The sequence below is a fragment of the Colobus angolensis genome, unplaced genomic scaffold (genome assembly GCF_000951035.1).
Source record: "Colobus angolensis palliatus isolate OR3802 unplaced genomic scaffold, Cang.pa_1.0 Scaffold31, whole genome shotgun sequence".
Taxonomy (NCBI): Eukaryota; Metazoa; Chordata; class Mammalia; order Primates; family Cercopithecidae; genus Colobus; species Colobus angolensis.
Genome location: NW_012116377.1, coordinates 5,206,160 through 5,229,416, shown reverse-complemented (window position 1 = coordinate 5,229,416; position 23,257 = coordinate 5,206,160). Strand labels below are relative to the sequence as shown.

Sequence of the window (23,257 nt, the reverse complement as noted above, 5' to 3'; positions counted from 1 at the left end):
CATGCTAGAGTATATGCAGAGAAGCACTTAGAGCAGCCCTCAGTGTCAGGAAGGTAAGGGTGGCTCTTCCTGGAGGAAACAAACTCCAGAACTAGAAGTGCTACAGAAATGTCTCCTGAAAATACATTGGGTATACAAACAGTTGAAAGTGGTTCAACATTGTATGGCTTACTTATTAAGGAAATACAAATTAAAATGAAGTATATATTAAAAATAATTTTTAAAAGACTGTTTTGTTATGCGTACAGTGAAATAGGCATCTTAGATGTTCATTGTGGTAGTAGAAAAGGTAGCATACCTTTCAATCTATTTTCTTTGTAATTGAGATAGAATTCACATACCATGAAATCCATACTTTCAGTGTGGAAAGAATGGTCCATCATCACCAGTGTCTAATTCCAGAACATTTTCATTACCCCAACAGGAAACTATTCATTAAGCCCTTTGCTCCTCATTCTCTGTGCCCCACCAGCCTGGGAACTACTAACCGACTTTCTGTTTTATGGACTTACCTATTCTGGTATTTCATATAAATGGAATTGTAAAATATGCAACCTTTTGTGTCTGACTTCTTTCACCTAGCACGGTGTTTTTGTGGTTCACCACACTGAAGTATGTATTGATACTTCATGTCTTTTAATGTCTGAATAATATTCTGTTGTGTATGTATACACACCATAGTTTGTGTATATATATACACCATAGTTTGTGTATCCATTCATCTATTGATAGACATTTGAGATGTTTCTACTTTTTGGCTATTGTGAATAGTGCTACTCTGGACATGTATGGATATGTATTTCTTTATTTGTTTTCTGTTCTTTTTGGATATGTACCTAGGAGTGGAATAGCTGAATCATATGGTGATCCCACGTTTCCCTTCATTTTTGTAGCATTTTTTTACTGCATATAAAATTCTTGGTTGGTAGTTTTTTGTTTTTGTTTTTTTTTAACTTTCACTTCTTTGAATATATTATCCTGATACCTTTTGGCCTCCATGGTTTCTCCGGAGAAACCAGCTGCTAATCTTATTGTGGATTCCTTGTACATGAGTTAAGTCGCTTCTTTCTTGATAGCTTCAAGATTCTCTTTGTCTTTGGCCTTCAGCAGTTAGATTGTAATGTGCCAGGTGTGGGTGCCTTTGAGTTTATCCTACTTAGAGTTTACTGAGATTCTTGAAAGTGTAGATTAATATTTTCTATGAAATTTGAGAAGTTTTTCGTTATTAAACATCACAGCTTCCCTCAGGCAGCTATGATGTTAAACAATTGCCTCTGATTATTTTCAACAAACTCCCGCAGGGTAAAGGCTATTTGCACTGAGCAAGCTCCAAGGCAGATCAAATAAATATAGCATTGTGAATAGGGCCTTCCAGGGAACCACCAGACTAGAAAATCATGATCGTTCTCTGGGAGAAGGGCTTTGAAGGAACTCAAACCCATTCTGCCCCTTTCAGTGCCTGGCAGGCTACTGATTGGTTTTCAGGACTGCTGCAGAGTTAGCATAGAAGAGGGCAAGTTAAAACATCGAAAACTCACTTGGTTTTACTGAGACTCTTCTTGAGTAAACACTCCACAGATTGCTCAAGCCTTTGGTTAATTCCAGAGTTCTGAACAAGTTGATTCTGGTCTTTTTTGCCAGTGTTCTTTGCTTCCATGGAAGAGGGCTTTTCAGATGTCCTTGCTCTTATCATTTTGCTGATCTTTTAGTGTGTATTCACTCTTAGATGCGTACCCCATGAATTTACCCCAAAGCCAAGGCAAAAAAAAAAAAAAAAAATCATTCGTGCCCACTGACATGTTTATCACAGTGTAATTTATAATAGTGAAAAATTTGAAATATCACAAATAAGTAATGGAGGAAAGCATGTACAAGCATGTAAATTCTGGGCCGTTATCGTTGTCCAGGTGTCAACAATGAAAGAACAGGCCCAGACAGGGAGAAGTGTTACAAAGAGACTGAGAGCCCTGGCTTCAGACTCAGATGGGCTGGGTTTAAATTTGGCTCTAAGGTTCATAGCCAACAACTTGAAGCAAATCAATTAGCCTCCCTAAGCCTCATTTTCTCATCTATAAGATGGTGACAACTCCATCATGTGTTGTAGATGCTTTCGTTTAAACCTCACATTATAAGGTTGGCTCAGCCATGTAAGTTGTTATTGTTGTTGCTCTCATTCAACAGAAAGTTATTTGTGATATAATGGTAAATAACTTAGCAGGATATGAAATTGTATGCATACTATAACCAAAATCTGAAAAAAATAATCCGTTGGCAAAGCATAGGAAAACCATGGTTGGAAGAAAATACACCACAATGATGGAATTATGGGTTATTTATTTTCTCTTTCCCTCTTTTTTTTTTTTCCGTAACAGTGTTCCTTTTTTTAAATGGGAAAGATAAATGTCCACACAGATTAAGTATGTCTTCTTAAAGATGCAGGGGCTTTCCCAGTAGAGTTTAGGCAGGATCGCTCCTCCTTAGAAACTGAGATTGTAGAGATGTGCTTCCAGGTACATCTACAGGGACTTTTTGGTCACGATTATTTCTTGCATCTCTTCAGAAGGCTGAGATGTATTTATTGGTCTTCTTCAAGGAGGTCTTTTATTCAGAAGCCTAGGGGCCAGGATCACTGCTGCCTCCTTAGGGAGAGCTCTGAAAGTGGAGCTTAATATCTAAGAGAGCCCTTTAAAATTCTGATGTCCATTGCAGGGACATTTCCCCAAAAGGGGGAAATTTGGGGCCTCCATTGCATCATCTGCCACATGCGAGTACAGTGGTGCTGTCTTCTAGGCTTGGTTGATGGGGGGAGAGAAGAGGACGCTCATCGCACTTGGTACTGTGCCAGGTGCTTCATGGATGTGCTTTGTGTCCATGTTGCTGATCTCTGTAACTGTGATGGGACTTATTTTCCATTTCAGGTTCCGAGGTGCACCGATTATACCCGTGGCGGCCAAACCGGGGGGACCAGAGGCCCCCGAAACTGAAGCTCCACAGGGCATTCCAGAGCTCATTGAGGTACTATCAGCTTGAATCCAGGTTGCCCTTTAGCCCCAGCGCTGCTCAGGCAGACCTCTTTGTGTCCCTCTCTCCCCTGGGAGAGAAAGAGAGGCATCCCTAGCAAGAGGACTCAGTTGGTTCCATTAACCTAACCACTCACACCTTAGTACAGCTCCCCCACCTCCCTCAAAAAGGTAAACCCAAACTAGGGCTCCTAAGGTTCCCTGAAGCCCATGACTCACCCTCCAGCCAAGACTCTGCAGAGCTCGTCACACCTTGCTGTGCCTCGCTTTTTCCTTTCTCTTGTTATACCTCCACTCAGACAAAGCAGCTCCCACCTGTCTGGAACCCTGGGACCATGACATCCATTCCAGTCCTTCAGACTGTATCAACTCCTCCAGTACACCACCTGGGCTGGGTGCCAGCGAGGCAGGGGTGAAGGACATGAGCCCAGCAGCAGGGACAATGCAGCTTCCATCCTGGGCACCTCCACCAAAGATGGGAGGCTTATCTTCGGAAGTTGTGGGGCTGAGGCCCAGGTTGTTCTTCCTAACTTGTGGTGGTAGTCAGGGAGGGAGCCCAGTCATCCATCAGGAAGGGTGTGTGTGAGTGCTGGTGGTGCTGGTACTAAGGAAGGTAGCAGTGAGAATGGGGCCACAGAGTTCCTCCACAGAGTGCTCAGGCCGTTCAGAGGGGTGGAGTAGCAACGTGCATGGCTCTGGGGCTGGACTGTGGTTCAGGTGCTAGCTCCACCACCACTCTCTCTGACCTCAGGCAAATGATCTACTCTTTCTTGCCTCAGTTCCTTCACTTGGAAGATAATAGCACATACCTCATGGAGTTGTTGTGAGGGTTAAATGAGTTAATGTGTATGACGTGCTTGGAACAGTGCCATGTCAGTGCTTCCTATTACAGTGATGTTGATGTTTACAGGCCAGGCACTGTACTCAGTTCTCTACATACAGGATCAATTGACATTCACAAAAACTCAGGGAGGCTGAAATTATTTATCCCCATATACCAACGAAGAGTCTGAGATTCAAAGAGGTTAAATAACTTGACCCATGTCTCACAGCAAGTTACACGGTGGAGCTGGGATTCAGACCCAAGTTGATTGTTGCGGTCAGCTTCACGGCCCACCTGCACCTGGCTCTGCAGAGCCAAGATGAGGTGTGACCACATACATGCACTGCCACCATTTCTGTGACTCACACGTGCTAATCTTGTCAGCTTAGCCAAACAAATGTTTTCTGGGTGAGGCTTTTGTTACTTTTTCATCAGGCTCCTGAGACCATTTGTCTGGGAGCCTGGGACAGTTGTTTTTGTTAAAGCAAAATCCTCAAAAATGCTGCTATGAAAGATGTTTGTATATTCCTTTAAGAAGCCTCTACATAAATCTCAGACCAAGCCTGTTTTGTTTGAATCTCTAGTCTTTTTCCAAAAGAATTGTTATCTCAAGACTAAGACTTTGGAACATTCACCACTGAATACTTTTTTGACAGCGTGTTCCCTTACGAAGTGAAAAAGTAGCAAACACAAGTAATCCTAGTCTTTGTTTTCATTTGTTTATTGGTGATGAGCCCTGACAGCATATCCTGGCACACAGGTGGCATGAGGAAAATCGGCCGGTGAGGCTGAGGCATATGGAGTCTGCAGAGAACGAAGGCCACTGGGAACAACCCTTTCCTCCTCCCTCTCCCCACATCCCCTTGTTTCTTCTTCTTTCACTTGTCATTCTCGCCGGCACGATGCCAGCTACTGGAGATACCTGGCCCTCACAGCCCTGCGGGGGAGACAATAAAGAGATGATCACAGGAGAGTGTTAGCTGTGGTGATGGGAGTAGGGGAAATGTGGCCATACAGAGAAGCCTGTCCAGAGGAGGTATTGCTGCAGTACAGGCGAGGCTGAGCCAGCTGGTAAAACTCTAGGCCTGCCGGCGGCTGGCTTCTGGCATACATTGGGGAGTGGTGGAAGATGAGGCCTAAAAGGTACCTAGGGACTAGATGATAAGGAGTTTTAAATTCTGAAGGCATCAGGAGGCTGGGGAAATGCATGAGGCCAGGGAGCAATGGGACAGGGTGTCCTTTAGTGGCTACTCTGCTGCAGTGTGGAGGGCCTGGCAGGACAGACCATTGTAGCAGTTCCACGGGAGAAGACAGAAGAGGCTTCTGCAGGTGCCCTTTCCTTCATACTGAGTGGAAAGAGCTGAGAGCATGTCAGAAGCTTGGAATGCAGTCAGAGAGTTGGTGGTTTTGATCTCCTGGCCACCTTGCTGAGGCATGGACCTCTGAGCTGAGTCCACCTTGGCAGCCTTGATGAACTGCTGGTCAGCCACATCCTGTGCCTTCCTCTGCCCTGCCCCATCTGGCTCCTCTCCCCACAGACTGTGGCACCAGTTTCTCTTTTCTAGCTCCTGACGTCCCAGATTTCTATCCCGATGAGAGACCCCTCGGGACCGTTCCTCATGTCTGTGGACCACTGTTTCTCCATCAAAGGCCAAGGCACTGTGATGACAGGGACCATCCTCTCAGGCTGCATCAGCCTCGGTGACAGCGTGGAGATCCCTGCCCTCAAGGTCAGTCTTACCTTGTCCTCCCTTCTGTTCTCCTCCCTGGCAGCAAGGGAGGGGGACTGTCCCTTTGTCTGTTCAGCTGCTGAGCCTCCTGTGCCTGCCCTGTGACTCCCACTGTCCGCTCTGCCCCACCTCTCCTCCTGCACTCTCACCCTGTGGCTGCCTGGCCCCGCCCAGCTCCAAGTCTCTCACCTCAGATTCTAGGACTGCTGCTCTCCCTAATTCTCATAGCACCTGTTTATTGGAGGCCTATGTTGTGCCACAAGGAGGTGTTCCCAAGTAGGTGTTCTGTGTAGATAAAGAAACTGAGGCTCCAGAAGGTGAGGTGGGCTTGAGATCACATGGTTAACAAGTAGGGCTGCTGGAGGGGAAACCTCCCTTTCTGGACACTGGCTGTACGTCAGGGTGACAAGTATATGTGGAGTTATTTCTGGGTACCTTTTTCTTAACCACAGTAATTTCAAATTAAACACGATGTGAATCTTGTGGTGCTCAGTCATAGAATCTGGAAGAAATCCAGGTTGGTTTTGCACTCCTGGTGGCCATCGGCAGATGCCGCATTATCCTTCTGAAGACCTGTGAGAAGGATGAATGGCTGGTGCCTCCCCATCACCCCTCCTTTCTACTGCAATGGCCTGGCTCTGATTTGAAAGATGTCTAGTGCCTTGATATTCCCCTTATTCAGAAGGCATTTTTAATAGTTTTACTTTATGCGACAAGAGAAACTTACTCTTTGACTGTCCCATTGACTGCCTCCCCTTCAACAAGAATAAAGGTGGCAAACACAGGCTATTAGAATTCGTGTGAGATCTTGCCGGGAATGCTGGGGTCCAGGGCAGTTCTCTAATCCTTGAAGGAGCCTAGAGTACAGGGAAGTGGAGGCTCTCAGCCCTGTGGACTCAGCTAGCTGCTAGAGAGGCTTGGATTTGCATGATTTCAATTTGCATGTTAATTGGGAATGGCTACCCGGAGGCTGTGTTGAGGCATTTTAAGGTTGTCTGGCTCACTAGGTGTGTTGGTTAGGGTTCTCCAGAGAAACAGAGCCAATGGGAGATACAGATATCTAGGTATCTATAGATACATAGATAGAGATACACAGATGTAAATATTTAGATATCTGTATCTCCTATTAGTTTTGTTTTGCTGGAGAACACCAACTAATGCACCTAGATAGATAAATAGATAAATGCAGATAGATAAATAGATAGATAATAGATAATTTTTTTTTAAGGAATTTGCTTATACTATTATAAATCCTGGCAAGTCCAAAATCTACAGGGTAGTCTGGCAGAATTGAGGCCTAGGGAAGAGCTGCAGCTTGAAGGTCATTTGCTGGCAGAATCCCCTCTTCTCTGAGGAGGTTAATCCTTTTGCTCTTAAGGCCTTCAACTGATTGGATGAAGCCCACCTACATTATAGGGGTCATCTGCTTTACTCAACATCCACTAATTTAAATGTTAATCTCATCTGAAAACACCTTCACAGAAACACCCAGAATGAAGTTGGAGCACCGTGGCCCAGCTAAGTTGACACATAAAATGAACCACGTTGCCCTCCGGATGAGAGGGCCATAATAGCAGCACCTGGCCTGAGTGAGGGAAGTGGAGAGGGGCCCTGCTGGCACCCATGCCTTGTGTGTGCCATCCCTGGTCTAGAGCAGCATGGTTGGATATAGGGAAGGGGCATTTCATGGAGGGTAGGCATGAACAGGATTCTCCCAAGTGAAGGCAACCTGAGTTTTCAACCCCCCAGCTCATTTTACAACAGTGTGGCTATTACTTCCTCCTACAGGGGCCAGGGGTATTAGGGAAGAGTCTCCTGACCAAAAAGGACCAAACAAAAGAAAGGACTCGGCTCTGGCCAGGTTCCAGAGCTCCTTGGATCTAGTGGGAGGAGTTGGATGGCGGGACCCCACCGTATCCAAGGAGCCCTGGAACCTGGCCAGACCTGGGTGTTAGGATGTCCCCTGGACACTGTGACTCACAGTCCCCTCCTCTACCTGCTGTCACATCCTCCTCTGAAGACCACCGGTCCCAGGAAAAGACCACTTGAATGAAATCTACTTTAAGCCAGGGACTAAAAGTGCAAATTTTAAAAAATAAAGCACAAAAGTGTAAAAGTAGACTCAGTTTATATTAACAAAATTAAGATTACTTTGGTGACTGTTCGCAGATTCTTTGCTAGAACAGAAAAATGAATCAGTACTAAATTTCTTTCCAGTCTCTTTGCTTCCTAACTCAGACCTCTGGGGGCTACCCTGACCTGGCATCCCTTCCACTCTGGGAGAAGACATGCTTACAGCTTGGGAGAGGAGCTGGGAGTATGAAAGAGGTGTCAAAAGAGGGCTCTCTGGGGGGCGGTATAGACTGAATTGGGGGTACCTGAGGTTCTAGAGGGAGAAAAAAGTTTTTGATAAGAGTCAGTGGCTGCAATGTTAGGGCCAAGGGCATGGAGAAGGGCTAAGGCAGAGAAGTCAGCAGTGGTAAGGAGGCAGGGATGTTCGAGTGGGGTTCTGTTCTGAGCTTTTTTGCTACCCTCTTTGTCCTTATAAAGGTGGAACTTGCCTATCAGGATGCCAGTTACTGATCTCTAGTACTGGGCACATGGCAGGTACTTGATAGATAACAAATTTAATTCTCCTTTTACTTTTGTGCACCTGTTTTTCCCCAGCCTACTTTTTAACACTTTTGGTATCTACTGCCTGATGATCTAATTTACTAGTCAGGAAAAGCAAAACTTCTAAGAATGTCCTGAGACATTTGTTAAGGAGATTTCTAAGCAAAGTGTGAAAGATGCTGCCTTGTTTCTCCACTGATGCTTATAGTAAAACACGAGGGAAAAGGAATGAATTGAGGAAGGAACTGTTAGCAAACAGGAACCAGCGCTTGATGATTTGGGAGGTTCTCAGTCCCTCTAGATTGCAAAGGATGTTTAGATTAGGAAATTCACTGCTGAGAAAGCATACCTTGGAGAGAAGGCCAAAGGTGAGGCTGGACAACCTTCTGTTGAAGAGAGGAGGTGTGTGACTCACAGATCCAAGCAACTTAGCAGCAGCCAGGAATAGAGACGGACTTCTATAGCAAGGATATGTGGAGAGCCGTCTTGGCTAATGGCATGGACCCTTTGATGTATATGAGAGACCCTGAAGGATTTTGAGAATGTTATACCAGCAAAAACACTGAACCGAAAGGGAGAGAGACTTGACAAATGAATAAAAAGCTGTCAGACTTCTGGGATTCTACAGGCATGAAACAGACTGATAGAACAACTCAGCTACAAACACATGTTATCCTTCAAAAACTAAAAAAGGAAAAATGACTCTGAGAGCAGGGCTGTGGACACAGAAGCAGAGGCTAGGGGAGTAGCCACAGAGGTCAGTCTCAGATATTGAAACCTCATGGAATTTGCCCTGCTGTGTTTTAAACTTGCTTGGGACCAATGACCCTTGTATTTTTTCCATCATCTCCCTTTTGGAATGTTAGAAGTAGGTAAATTGTTTTCTAGGTCCACAGATGGAGAGGCATTTTGCCCCAGGATAGACCATATCTAGGGTCTCACCCCTACCTGATTAGGTGACTTACATGATGAGATTAGGAACTTTTTGAGCTGATGATAATTTAGATGAGATTTTGGGCTTAGAGTTAATGATTTAATGGACTGAGAGTTTGGGGGATGTTTGAAGAGGTGAATGTATTTTGCATGTGGGATGGATGTAAATTTTGGGTACCAGAGGGTAGACTATAGTGGGTTAAATTGTGGTCCCCTAAAATATGTCTACCCAGAACCTCAGAATATGACCATTTTGGAATAAGGGTCTTGCAGATGTAATTAAGGTAAGGATCTTAAGAAGAAATCACCCTGGATTAGGGTGGGCCCTAAGTCCAATGATCAGTGTCCTTGTAAGAGACAGACAAGGAGAAGACATGGAGAGTCACAGAGAGAAGTCCATATAAAAACCAAGGCAGAGATTGGAGCTGTGTTGTTCCAAGCCAAGGGGTGCCCATGGTTGCCAGAAGCCCCCAGAAGCCAGGAGAGAGGCATGGAGATGAGTCTGCCTCAGTGCCTCCATGGGAACCAGTCCTGCTGGCACGTTGATTTGGACTTCTTGCTCCAGAACTGTGAGAGAAGAAATATTTTGTTGTTTTAAGATACCAAATTTGTGGTAATTTGTTATGGCAGCCCTAGGAAACTTACGAATTTTGCATGGAAAGGACTGAAATCAGAAAAAGGCTTTAGTCCTTTCTGATCCTGTCAGGTCCCTTAGCTCTGAGCTTTGGCTTCCTCGCAGGGAAACGCTGCCCCTGCTCACCATCTTGGGCTTCTGGGGGTGACATGTCAGAACCATTGCATACTGATGGCCGGCACTGCCCATTCCTTTATTTCCTGGCATGCCCATCCCACAAGTGAGAGAACCTAGACCCAGGAAACTTAACTGGACAGCAGAGCTAGGATTTGAAGTCATTCATCCAGCTCTGAAGACCCAGCCCTGGCCGTGTGCCCTACTGCCACGGGAGCCCCAGAGGAGATGCCTGGGCTGGTAGTGGTGCCTCTACTCCAGAGCAGGGCCTGCAGGCCCCATGGCAATTCTGTGGCCATGATGCTGTGCTTTGCTGAGGCCTTGCCTGGGCTGCAACATGTATGAGAGCCCATTACAGCACAGCCTGAGGTTCAGAACTCCTGACCTTTTCTCACCCCTGCCCTCTACCAACCATGATTGGTGGCCAGTGCCTATTGGGCACCAGGACATGGGGGGCCATGGCCCTCTTTCCAAACACAGTGACATCCCTGTCAGATTTCACTAATAGACTTGGACACATCTGACCGCTTGAACTCCCTTGGAGGCAGGGCACAGCCATTCCAAATAAACAGTCACATTCCCCTCCCAGCCTGGGCTGGCCTGTGGAGCCTGACATACCCTGGCCCCCATTTCTGTTGACCAGGTCTGTTCCCAGCTGGGGCCAATTAGCTGAGCAAGAAAATGTTGGGGAACAGGGAGTGAAGGAGAAAAAAATTCCCTTTAGTCCCTAGAACAGTTTAAAGGCCACTTATCCTAAGAGTCACCAGCTTTCTGCTCAGGCATTTTGGCTCTCTTGATTTTCAGCCTGAGAAATCCCTCTGATAAGATTTGATATTGGGAGTTCAGGCTAGTGATGTTTCTGATGGTGACTGGCTATTGGGGCTGTAACATCAGAAACTTGAAGCCACAGAGCATGGGGATAAAGAGCAGGGGCTGGGAGTGCAGAGGGACTCAAGGCAGGCATGTACCAGCTCTGTGGCCACAGACAAGTCACTCAACCTCTTCGTGTTTCGCTCTGTGGCCACAGGCAAGTCACTCAACCTCTTCATGTTTCACTGGTTCAGCTCTAACTTGGGATGACCCCTGTGTGCTTGGCTCTGTCCAGGACCTCTGGAAGATGGGTCAGGGTGGTGTGGTGTGGACTAGGGATAATGTATGTAAGTTTCCTGGCATCTAGGAGACACACAAGCATTAGCTGATACTCTTGTCATGTTTATTGTTGCCATTTGATATTATTTTCATGTAGAATTTTTGTTGTGGGTTCCAGAAGTAGTAAGTGGCAGGGCACCTTCCGGGGTGTAAGGTCCTGTTCAGGGCTACTAAGTGAGTTATTGAAATGCAAATATGCTTTGCGGACCCCACTGTGGTCCACTGTGAATCCAATCAATGTTCTGATAATGATGGCAAACATTATTAGATATATTTGGATACCTATTTAGTTGATAAAGCTTTTAGGGAAGAGTTCAGAATTTGATAGCATATTCTTCCCAAATCAAGTCTATATTCAGATTTATTTTCTTCTTCATTGAAAACCCCCAGAAAGGGAAAAGAAAACCTTAAATACTGGTAGGTGTTTTTACTTTTACAAACTTTGCCTCTGGTCTTTGAAGCTAATCACAAGGGTGAGATAAGATTATGACATCTGGAAAGAATCCATTTTCTTGCCCAAACAAGCCTGCAGTCTTGACTCTTCCAAATCTGCCCTTCCCCCACCTCCAGCAACCCTGGCGCTCCCCTTCCCAGAAGAATGCCGCATTGCTTCTCTCCCTGGAGCCCTTCCGGGCTGTCCCCTACCTGCAGTGTGCTCACTTTCCAGCACAGCTCAGGGCTCACATCCTTTGGGTAGAGGTGTGCCCCATCCTCTGTGCTGCCTGCTGCTGTATTTGTCTTTGTGCCTGCATCTCCTGTGGACCCTGGTCTCCCTGCAGGCAGAGGCTGAGTCTTCTCCATCTTTGTATTCTCGGCATCCATCCTGGGCTCGGCCCAGGTAGGCCCCAGAAAATATTTGGTGAAAGAAATAGTAGGAAAAAGCCAATAAAACAAATAAGCAAGTTGTTTTTCAGTATGATTTTGATTGGAAATAGGTAATGAGTGACCTGAGAGGGCTGTGTTTAGAGTCACTGCTACCCTGGGCCCAGTTGCAGAAACCCAGAGCTGGGCAGCCCGCCACTCCCTTCTGGGGCTGTGCCCCTGTCTTCTAGGCTGTGTCCTGATGCTCCATCAGTAAGCAGCAGTGGTGATGCTCCCTGTGTCCCTGTGCTGCCTCATTCTGGGAGCAGTCACTGTGAATCAGGTGCCTGAGGCTGCAGAGCTGGCTTTCCAACACCTGTGAACATCAGCTCTCAAGGCTGAGCTCCCTCTGCTGCCATGTGTTTTTATCTAGAAAATGTTGAGTGACCTTCATCCTGAAGTATTTTCTATTCCAGAAGATACATAAAAGAACGCAGTTTCTGTGCATTTGATGTTTCATGGTTGTCTGGCTTTTGGCATTGGAAGCTTACGGGATTCTGCTCTCTGTGCCCACATGTGCCTGTACACCAGATGCACAGGGTCGGAGCTCCCTGGGAAGGAGAGAAGGCAGAGAAGGATACCAGGAAGGTTTTGGGAAAGCCAGTTGAAGCCATGCTAGGCCCTTTGAGCAGACCAGCCCACCTTTGGTCGTCACCCTCAGGAGGGACCTTGCAGATCAGGCCCTTCCTCTGCAGCCCCATGGCCACTGCTCGAGTTCAAGCTCTCAGGCCGTGCAGGGCCGCTCCTATGGCATGCTGCTCCTCCCCTTGCCTCCCAGGTCTTCCTCTTGAGTCCAGCCCAGCCCTGCTGACAGAAAAGCCTCATTGCTGTCCTGCTCATCTGTCTGTGGGTCCTCATTGTCTCCAGGATAAACTAAAAAGTGCATGGCATGGAAGACAGAGCATAGCTCTTCATTATCACCTCTCCAGCCTCAGTTTCTTGCCTTAAAGCCTCATAAAATCTCCCACTGCTCTCTGTGTATCAGGCAGTACTTTGGTTTCAAAGGACAGAAACCCAACTTCAATTGCCTTAAGCAGGATAGTAAACGGATAGGCTCAAGGCTGGAGACGTCTGGATGTCATCAGGAGTGCTGGCTCCAGAACTGGCTCTGCCTTGTTGTGTGTGGGCTACACGCTCAGGTGGTGACTTCTCTGGTGTAATCCTCACAACTCTGGCTTCCCATTTTCTCCTTCAAATCCAAGATACAGTGCTGCTTATGGTTGACTCCTGAACATCACGCTATCGAAGGATCCATTCTGGCAGTGGAACACTCCTCCCTTGGCAGTGGCTTATTACCTCTGGCCAATGATATGTGAAGGGGTGTCTCCTAGGGTTTTGGGGAAAAGCTTTTCTGCCTTTTGGAACTCAACAGGAAAAGACAGCTTTTCTCCTTCACTGGACATTGAAGGGAGGAAGGATATGACGCCTGGACTCGGGGGCTCAACGGCCACCTTACTCCCAGCCTGGAGGTTTGCAGAGGCTGGGAGGCAGGAGAGCTGCCCAGAAGCAGAGCCTACACCTGAAGGTTGCTGTGTGTCTGCCCCGCCTCAGAACTTCATGTTTTGTGATAGCTCTATCTCCACATGGTTCTAGTCAGGGCTATCTGTTACTTTTGGACCAAAGTATCACTTATGATAAGAGAAGTGAAATGGCATCTCTTTCCTAGTTGTTAGGAACACAGTTAAGGAACAGGCTGTCCCTGGCCTGGTTGGACGGGAGCTCATCACTGTGGATGAGTACAGTGTTCTGATTGGGCCGGCTGGGTTACACTTCCACCCCTGGAGCTGGAAGGGACAAGGTGGGAGGGATGGTTCACTAAGTAAGTTGGGTTACTCCTAGGAAATGCAGAATAGATGTCAGGCAGGCAAAACTGAGAAATATCCACTGGCTTGGTGCTTCCCGGTGTCCACACCATCACAGCTCAGGTGCTGGACACCGATAGACTGTGTTTGAGTCCTGTCCCATCACTCACGGGGCAGTTACCTCCCCTGGCTTTCTCCAGAGGTTGTCATGAGGATTTGGCAAGAGCCACATAGCATGCTTGCAGCAGGGCTTGAAGTAAGCGTCGCTGTCTTTATCACCACCCCGTACAACTCTGCATCTCGTCTTTTCTTTAATGGGCCTTTTTACTTGGCCCATGGAATGCAGAGACTCGGGGTGAGGTGGTCTGAGCTGTGCATTTCCTGCCCGCACCCAGGACCGGAAGAGCCTCTGTGAGGTCTTGCCTTTCTCCTGGCTTGAGGATTTGAATCACACCTGCAGTCAAGTTGTAATATCCTGTTGTCTCCTTAAGGAGGCATGGCTGAGGAAGGACATTCGACAGGTGAGAATGGAAGGTTGACCTCACAGGAGGCAGGGAACTCAGGAAGGCTTCTCTCTGTAGGTGCTATTGTCAGAGATCAATGCTCAGTGTTCTAAAGCTCTGGCAGGTTGGAGGATGCTGGCTCTGCAGGCCTTTTTCCTGTGGAAGCTTGGAGCTTGTTCTTAACCCCCAAACCCCAAATGAATGGCATGCCCTTTTCCATCAGGCCCCTGAGAATCTGCTGCAGCTAGACGAACTGCTACCAGTATGTGCTTCCAGAAGACCTGTTTCCCTTTAGTTCTTTCGTGTGTGGGTCTCCTTTAATTTCTGAGAATAGCTGTTTATGCTGAGTGTCTATCTGTAGAGATGGTGCCGATACCCACTGCACACAGTGGGCCCAAGGGGCCTGATTTCTCAGATTCTGGTGGATAAAGAAGGCTGCCATGTCTGGCTTAGTTGGGGTCAAGTATTCTCTTAGTTTAGCATTTGATGATTTGTAGGAGCAGTGGCTGGCCTCTGGACATCCCCTGTAGAAGCCACATGTTGAGGGAGCCCAGGTTGGTGTGGAGTCAGGGATTGCATGGCATAGGGAGTGAGCCCCAGAGTGGACAACAGCTGGGGGAATGTCTATTAGCCATTTTCTTGTGTGTGCCAGGTTCTGCTCTGTTATATATGTTCATTCTGGAGTTTCAACAACATTCTGCAGAAGGTGTGATTGTCCCGTTTTATAGGGGACGACACAGGAACACAAAGATGTTAAAAGTTTTCTTCAGGCTAATCAGTGAAGGAACCCAGATTCAAGCTCTGGCAGCCAGAGTCCAAGGCATGTGCTCTTGACCCTGCCTGAGCTCCCTGGGTGGGTGTGAGGAGGCTGCAGGTCCCTGGGACCTGCCCCTGTGACATGAAATGAAGCAGCTGTGGAGATGGCCCAGGGCACCTCCAACTCAAGGTTGCTGGAGCTGCTTTTAGAGTTGCTGCTTCATGCTGCCTTATCTTTCTTCATGGCTTCCAGGGAGCCTCATTTAAGGGCTGGCTGGAGTCCTGACCTACAGTCTGCTGTCCAGGCAGAGGGTACAACCAGCTTCTTGTGCTGAGAGGGGCCTGGACCTGTGACAGTGGGTCTGTCTGCACTCCTGATAGGCCTAAGCATTTCACAGTCTTCTGCAAGGATGGCACTGGGTGGCCCAGGCATGGCTGGAGCAGGGGAGAAATGGCGGCTGTAAACCAAGTGGTGTTTTCTTAAGGAGGGGGACAGGCAGGAGTGGTGCTGCCCCACTGCTGAGGTAGACCCCCTTTATAGAGATGCCAGCTCAGTCTGGTCCTGCTTGGTGTGTTTCAAGCCTGGTGTAAGCATCTGGAGTCCCACTTGGGCCCAGGTTGACCTGCAGCCTCCCAACCCTTTGATGGGGCTCTAGTGCCCAAGACCACAAATCAAGCCCTGCCCCAGCCCAACCAGGCTCCCAAACTGCAGCTTCCTGCTCTTAGGCCGGGTGGATATCTTAGGATTCAGCCTCTCCCCTGCTCACCCCAAAGCCTAAGTGCAGCCACTACTCAAGCGTACCCTGCCCTTTCCAGCTGAGGGGCAGCATTACAAAGAAGTGACAGCAGGGCTTCGAGAGCGATTGGGCTTGGGTTTGTACCCACATACTGGCCCTGTGAGCTCAAGCGAGTTCCCTGAGTGCACTGAGCTTCAGCGTCCTTGTCTATCCGTGGGGATGACCATGCTGCCTTCCTCCAAGTCACAGCGAAGGGGAGGAGGAAAGGGGCAGACTGCTCTGGAGCATGCACACATATGGGCACCATCACCACAGAAAGCCTCAGCCCCTGCACCCTCTAGGTGGCACCCTGGTGGTCAGGCAGCACTCAGTGGCTGCTGGGGGAGCAGATGTGGAGGTGGCAAATGTGGCGCAGGTAGGGAGTATGGCTGGCCTCTGGACATCCCCTGTAGAAGCCGCATGTTGAGGGAGCCCAGGCTGGTGTGGACCCTGGCCCAGGTGGCCTTGGGACACTCCCAGGGCAGCTGTAGCACCCTACAAGTTGTTGTATGAAAACCACTCTAACTTATACATGCTTTTGGGTAGAATTAAATGAGTTTTATTTTTTCTAGGACAAGATAGGGATTTGATTAGAAACAACATCTATGGAATGCCAGGGCTGGTTCCCATCCACTGTGCCCTGCAGAAACACAGAGTCTTGGGTCCCAGGCATAAACGGCCAACTGTGTGACTGTGGCAAGACACACCCCTCTGTATGGCCAGGCCACCCTCTTAAATAAGTAAGAACAGCCTTCAGGTGGGAATGGTTCTTCCCGAGGGCCATTTGCTTTCACAATCTTGTTTACCTTCAGTGGTCAGTTAAGCTTCAAGGGAAAACTGTGACTCAGGCCAGTGGAATTGTCAGATGCAGAAGCAGGGGGTGAGATGGATGCGGGCTTGCTGGGCTTACCGAAACTTGTATGCCTGTAGGCCTCTGGGGGTGCAGTCATTTCCTCCCTTTAGCTGTGGGCTGCGGTGCCTTTGGAATAGGATGCACATGTCATCAAGGGGTCTAGCAGTGACCTGATCACTGGCAGGATCTAGACACTGGGACCCACAGCAGTTTCCTCTCCTGTGAAATGGGTGCCCAGCCAGGGTCAGAGCCCCAGCTGGGAGTGGCCTTGGTGCAGAAAATGCTGTGTAAATGGCAATTGACAGTGCCAGGTTGTGCCCAATGCAAGTATGGGTGCTGTCTGGTCCACAAAGGAGTATCTGGTCTTTGGCTGTCTGAAGACCACTGCCTTTCTAGGCTGGAAGCAAGCTCTGGTTCAGATGAAAGTGTGGCCGTGTGGGGCTGTGTGACCTCAGCTTGCACACCCATGAAACCAGCCTTGCCCACAACCTTTCCAGATACTGTTGATGTGTGTCATGTTGGGGACTGGAGTCCCTGAGAGGTATCAGAGCCCAAGCTGGCCCTGGGGGAGCCCTCAGTGGGGCTGGGGTGGTCAGGCAGGCGCTGTTCCTTCGTAGGGGGAAGGCGCTGGGTGAACATGGCTTCCAGAGTGTGGTGGGAGCACTGGAAGGGCCTCCAACCCTGCTTCCCAGGAGAGGCGACTGAAGCGGAGTCTCAGAGAGGACAGAGGGCTTTGCCCGGGCATTCTGAGCGGAAGGAACAGCATGTGCTAAAGCCCAGAGGCGAGAGAGTGTCTGGCATGACTGAGGTAAACATGGAGCTCCTTGCGGAGAGTCTGAGAAGTGGGGTGGTTGGTAGGTGGTTGTGGTCATCTCTGAAAGGGAAGTAGGAAGGATGTTTGGAAGGCCGAGTCTAGAAGAGGATGTTCCAGCTGGAGTCAGGTCCTGTAGGCCATGCCACATGTTGGGGAAGCACAGCTGCACCCTGGAATCAGGCGAGAGAGCCCCTCCAGGGGCCCACAGGGTCTTGAAGTTCCCGGGCGCTGCTGCTCCCCCCTCCTCCCTGTCATGCCCTGCCAGCCTGTAAGTCCCAGGACCCTGTGTTTTCACTCCAGCTTTTCCCCAGGCCCCTTCTTGGCCCTCCTCGCCCTCCTGGGCTCAGTCCCAGGATCAGCCTCTTGCGCAGGATGGGAATAAATCCTGTAGGCAGCCTCTGCCCTTGACAGTGGAAGTTAGGGCTGCCTAGCGGGGTCTAATTCATTGTTTCTCACACTCAGCTGGGGGTTAGGGTGGGTTGCTTGAGATTCTTGTTAAACATTCTTGGTCCACCCCGGGTCCCTGAATTCCAGTCAGCAGGAACCAAGGAATTAACATTTGTGACAATGAAATCATCCAGAGGGATTCCCCTTTATCGGCAATTTGAGGAAACCATGGGCCAGAGGTTGGACTCTGGAGTTAGACAAACCTGGCTCACGTCCTGCCCCTGATTTGTCATGTGCTGTGCAACCTGAGTGACTTAACCTCTCTGAGCCTCAGCTTCCTTATCCGCAAAACATGGAAATGTTAATAACAGAGTCTGCTTTGTAGAGTTATTGTGGGAAGGAAAAGGAAATAATGATTTTACATCAGTGTCCAACATATTCATTCAGCACATAGTCTTGAGCACCTACTATGAGCCAGATGCTAGGCTAGGTTATAGGAGTAGAGGGTGAGTAAGGCAGGTCACATTTCTGTTCTTACAGTTCACCTGAGGTGGTGAATCACCTTATTTACCTTACAGTGAGGCGATTGAGAATGAGAGGGGTTCTGTAGGTCTCAAGAGAGCTCTCTTGGAGGTGGAGATATGAAAATCTGGAGCAACAAAGCGGTACAGCCATTAGAGGCCTGGGAGAAGAGTCTGGGAATGCTGGGCACATTCTGCCACCAGGAGAGAAAGGGAGACACTGTGGGACAGGCAGGAGGTCAGTAGGGCTGGGGGCCAGGACATGCGTCCAGGCTAAGCACAGCAAGTACCCTTCTGGCCAGAGCGGCTCTGCTCGCCCCCTCTCACCCTCTGATCTGGCACCGCAGGGAGGGCAGACCACACCTGCAATCTGTGTTGGGCCCCTCACTGCCCTGGCATCACTCTGGGGCTCTGCTGGGACTTTCTTGTTTGTTTTTAAAGGAAAGTTGAGTGTTTCCTGAGTGTGCGTAAAGCCAATGTACTACTTAAATTGAGTATTTATAATTCTTTCTTTTAAGAAATAAAACAATAATAAAAATACCATAAACCTTGCTTTAATTATTCACAGGTGTCAACTTGTAATCATCACGGGGAAAGGGCCAATGAGATGCCTTATTTAAAAAAGACACTTGCCTGCTTTTGTTTGAAGTTTTGCTAAAATGCTTCATTATAACATGTTCTTGTTTATTAATAAATTCCAGCCTTTCAAAGTTTGGGTGTTTTTTTTTTTTTCAAAAGTATTTAAATGAGATGATTCTAGATGAGGGTGATTCACATAGTGAGCCAACCAGAGCTGTCTATGAGTGACAGCTGTGGCTCCCCTCCCCTCCTGGGGCAGCACAGCCGCCTTAGCTTGCTGTCAGCTGTGGTGTTTGTGAAGATATCAACCGTGGATGTGTAGATTAGGGTGAATCCGATTGGTGTGTTCGCATTTGCCTGCCTGCTGGACTCACTGCCTGGCAGACAGCTCTGCACATGAGCACATGTGCACATATGGCCGGAGGTAGGGCCTTCCCAGGACAGGGGAGAGTTTTCTGAGGGCAGATAGCAAGGGAACCAACCTGGGCTGAAGTCAGGGAAGGCTTCTCAGGTCCCAAGGAGGAGGAAGACTTACTAGGAGAAGATGAGCAAGGTGTGGGTAGAGAGGATTCTGGGCAAATGCGAAGGCCCCATGGTGGGAGATAGCCTAATGTGTTTGAAAACCTAAAAGGAAGGCATTTGGCATCTGGACTGGAGCCCAGAGACAGAGGTGGGGTGAGAGGTGCTGTAGAGGTAGATGGCACCAGACCATGCAAGGCCAGTTCAAGTTCTGTCTATTCTCATGACGCAGCTGCTTTTGCAGGGTGGGTGGTGTAGTGTGTGTGCAATTTATTTGTCTGTTTAAGGGAGAGACGGAAGGTTTGGAGAACAGATTTGAGAGGAGCCAGGACCTTTCTGAGGACTAGTGGGGAGGCCGTTGCCATAGTCCAGGCAGATTGAGGTGACTTGGATCAAGCTGGCAGCAATCCAGTGGGCATTAAAGGCATTCAGGAGATGGAAATAACAAGACTTTGTGATGGACTAGATACAAGGACAGTGAAGGGGAGAGGCATATTACCGATGGACCCCAGATCTCTGGCTTCAGTGGCAGGCCAGGTGGAAGAGCCGTTGGTGAGAGAACCCAGAACAATCTGGAGGGCAAAGTGAACACAGAGCCAGGAGCATGGTTTGGGCTTCACTAAGTTGGGGATGTTTGGGGAACCCACTTGGAAAGGTCTAGGAAGCAAACTGACATAAGGGTCTGAAGCTCAGAGAAGTTTTGGGTAGGACATATATTTGTGGGTTGTTGGTGGATCCAGCCTTGGTAGTTGGGGCCTCTGGCTAGACAAGTTAAAAAGCAACCTTCAGCTGTTTCATCTAAAGTTATAATTCCGATACTTTAAAGGCTCCCAACCCTCTTGTTCATGGTCGGGGAGCCTTCCTAGTTGTGAAAGGTAAGGGTCTGAGTGGCTCCAGCTTTGGCATATTAGGGTGCCGGGGAGGGTATTGCTAGAAACACTCTGGGAGAAGCTGCCCAGCCTGCATGGTGCTAGTGCCAGTCTGCAAAATCTCCAAGTAACAGAGAGAGCAGCCCCCTGCCCACCCCCCTGCAGCCTCCAATGCTGCTGCTGCGGCTGCTGCTGCTGCGAAACAAACCAGGGTGACTGGGCGGAAGGTCAGGAGTTTAAGAGCTTGTTTGATTCAAGACTAGGGTAAAAGACAGGAGGGGAGTGAGCTGGTTTTCAGTGTGGATCCTGGTATTTTCTTTTGAGTTGGGGAGGAGAGTGGTGGGGCAGGGAGGGAAGGCCGGCCGCCAGAGGGAATGCTGCCAAGCAGAGCGCAGCTAATGCGAACCATACGGTGACGTTGGGCAGTGGCGGCCATCTCCCGCCCAGCTTAGTACAGCCCTTACTGCGGGCAGGGGTGCAGGCAGGCAGCTCGGGCTGTGCGGCCACTTAACCCTTCCGGTGCTGAGCTACAAGCAGGGCTCCTCCACCTCAGCACGTTGATGTTTCAGCCAATAATCCTCTGTCCTGGGCACTGTAGATGTCTAGCAGCATCCCTGACCTCTACCCACTAGATGCCAATAGCACCCTTTTCCAGCTGTGATGACCACAAGTGTCTGCAGGCATTCTAAATGCCTCCTGGGGGAAAATTATCCCTGGCGGAGAACCGGTGGCCTAGAACAGGCGGCCCCCTCAGCTGCTGGGCCTGCCTGGACCCTGACGGGCCTGCACCCTTCAGGGACCCTGCCCCAGACACACCACATCCATGTTTAGAGTGCTGCCCGGGGATGAGCATGTGGCGGTCGTTCTCCCATGAAGCAGGTAGCCATAGAGTCGGAGGGGAGACGAGACCTACCCAGAGTTGTATGCCAGTAGGAGCCAGGGTCCAGGATTGGTGTTCCACACCCTCCGTGTCCCCCTGCTCCCTGGCATGGCCCCCATCAGTTTCTGTGGTTTTAAGTGGGAGGTGTGCAGCCTGCCCTTGACTGGCTTCCTGGGGGGACTAATTCCTATGCCAGCCTTCTCTGCCTATTCAACGTGCAGTTGCTCAAGGGAACATGGCACGGGTGTCTACCACAGTGTTCTTATACCGTGAGTCAGTGCACATGAGCGCAGTGTCCAGCAGTGGGTCTGGTTCTCTAAACCGTGTGATACCACGTGCCAATCGAACGCGACGGCGCAGATCTATGTGGAAAGACCACCACTAGAATCGTCAGATCCGCGAGGACAGAGACTTTTGTCAGTCATGTTCCTAGGCACTTAATAAGTTGTCTCGTGAAATAAATAAAATACTAATTGCAAAAGCAAGTCTCAAAACAATATGTATGATTTGGTCCCATTATGTAGGAAAACTGTCTGCATGTGTTTGTATACAAATGCATCAAAAAATCTGGAAGGAGACAGCAAACAGAACAGTGGCTGCATCTTGGAGGAGTGAGGGAAAGTGGAATTTAGAGAGCTGAAAGAGAGCTTTCATGTTTCAGTCTATTTAATTGATGTTTAAATCTTTTACAACGAGCTGGTATTCATCTGTTTCTTGTGTGGCTTTTATGAAAGAAAAAATATAAAGAACTGGAAAAGAGCAACTTTTGTTCTGTCCTTCCCTGTTCTCTCTCACCTCCCTTGTGCCCTCACTCCGCTTTGGCCTGGAAAGTCGTTCTCTGCTAGGGAGGCCTCTGTGTAGGGAGCCCAAGGGTCTGGCCTGGCACTGTTCTGCTGAGGGCCACCTCCTTTTCAGAAAGCTGGAATGGGCCCCTCCTCCCGGCCCCTGTGCGTGGATGCCACTACCGGGCTTCCTAGGCCTCCTTGAGCCCTCCAGCAGCTCCCTGGCACCAGTTGGCATTCGCCCTCCACATGGCAGTGCCCTCCTTGCCTCTGTACGTTCTTCCCTCTGGGGCCCCAAGCAGGGGTTGGCGCAGCAAGCGGAAGCTTCTACTCTACTGGGGAATCTCTGGCCACCAACCCTCACCCCCTTCTCCTTCATTAGCCACCCTGCCTGATTCCCCTCCCAGCTGTTTCTGCTCATTTCTCTGAAGTTTTCAGCCCTTTTTCTCCTACTCACTGTTTTTTCCCTCCACACTCCCCTTCTCTGAGATGCAGCCTGAGGCTGAGGCCACTTTGTTTGGTGACCTTCCCTGCTGTCCCAGGCTGCCTGCACATTATCATATACAAATACTTTCGTTCCTTTCACAGCAGCTGCCATCTTTTCTGACTCTCATTACCCCCTCTGCTTCAGCCTAGGCAAACAGGTCTCTGCAGGTGGTGACAGTGATAATTTCCTGTCCATGGGAAGCCTGCTTTCCCCCCAGCACCATAGCAGGAGCTTCTTCCCTTTAACAGGTGAGGGGAATCCAAGGCCCAGAGATCACATATTTTAAACGTGGATTGGACCCTCCTTCTGAGCATACTTCTGTGCCTGTCCTGTGAGCAGTAATGGTTTATAACATCCCGGGAGCTGGCCCCTAATTTGGCTCCTCCATGGCCCAGCTTTCTACATGCAGCTGCTTGGGGTCCCTGGGAGTGATTGCAGCCCCTCCAGGGTCACCTTCCATTTTTGCTGAGATTTGGGACCTTCAGAGAGAAGGGGCCTGGTGTGGTGTGGCAGCCTCCAGCCCACTTCTGGTAAGAGTATGTTCTAGAAACTCGACTTTGTATGCAGAAGTAACCTGGATAAGTTGGGGGTGGGGTGGATAAGGATGTGAGATATGAAGATAACAGCCTCTTGGAGGTTCTAGAATCCCAAAACAACAGGCAGTAAGGGGTTTGGGCCTGACTCCAGGAAGTTCCTGGAGAGTTTCACCAGGATGGGGTTTGGCTGGGTCTCACTGTCTTCCTGGATGGACCGGGGAAGACAGAACTAGCATGCCACCTCTGGGATCCGCTCCAGGGCCTGGCTGGTTAAAGCATGTCCTAAGGACGGAGAGGGGAGGAACCTCTGAGGCAG

At 49.0% G+C, this 23,257-nt stretch overlaps 1 protein-coding gene across 1 annotated transcript in view; it reads left to right on the top strand.

Annotated features, from left to right (window-relative positions):
- The window catches only part of EEFSEC (eukaryotic elongation factor, selenocysteine-tRNA-specific), a 255,237-nt gene that overhangs the window by 105,658 nt on the left and 126,322 nt on the right, over positions 1 to 23,257 (top strand). Inside the window, exons 3-4 of the mRNA XM_011950728.1 lie at positions 2,919 to 3,015; positions 5,409 to 5,573. Coding sequence (XP_011806118.1) covers positions 2,919 to 3,015; positions 5,409 to 5,573 — 262 coding nt within the window. The remainder of the gene's footprint in view (positions 1 to 2,918; positions 3,016 to 5,408; positions 5,574 to 23,257) is intronic.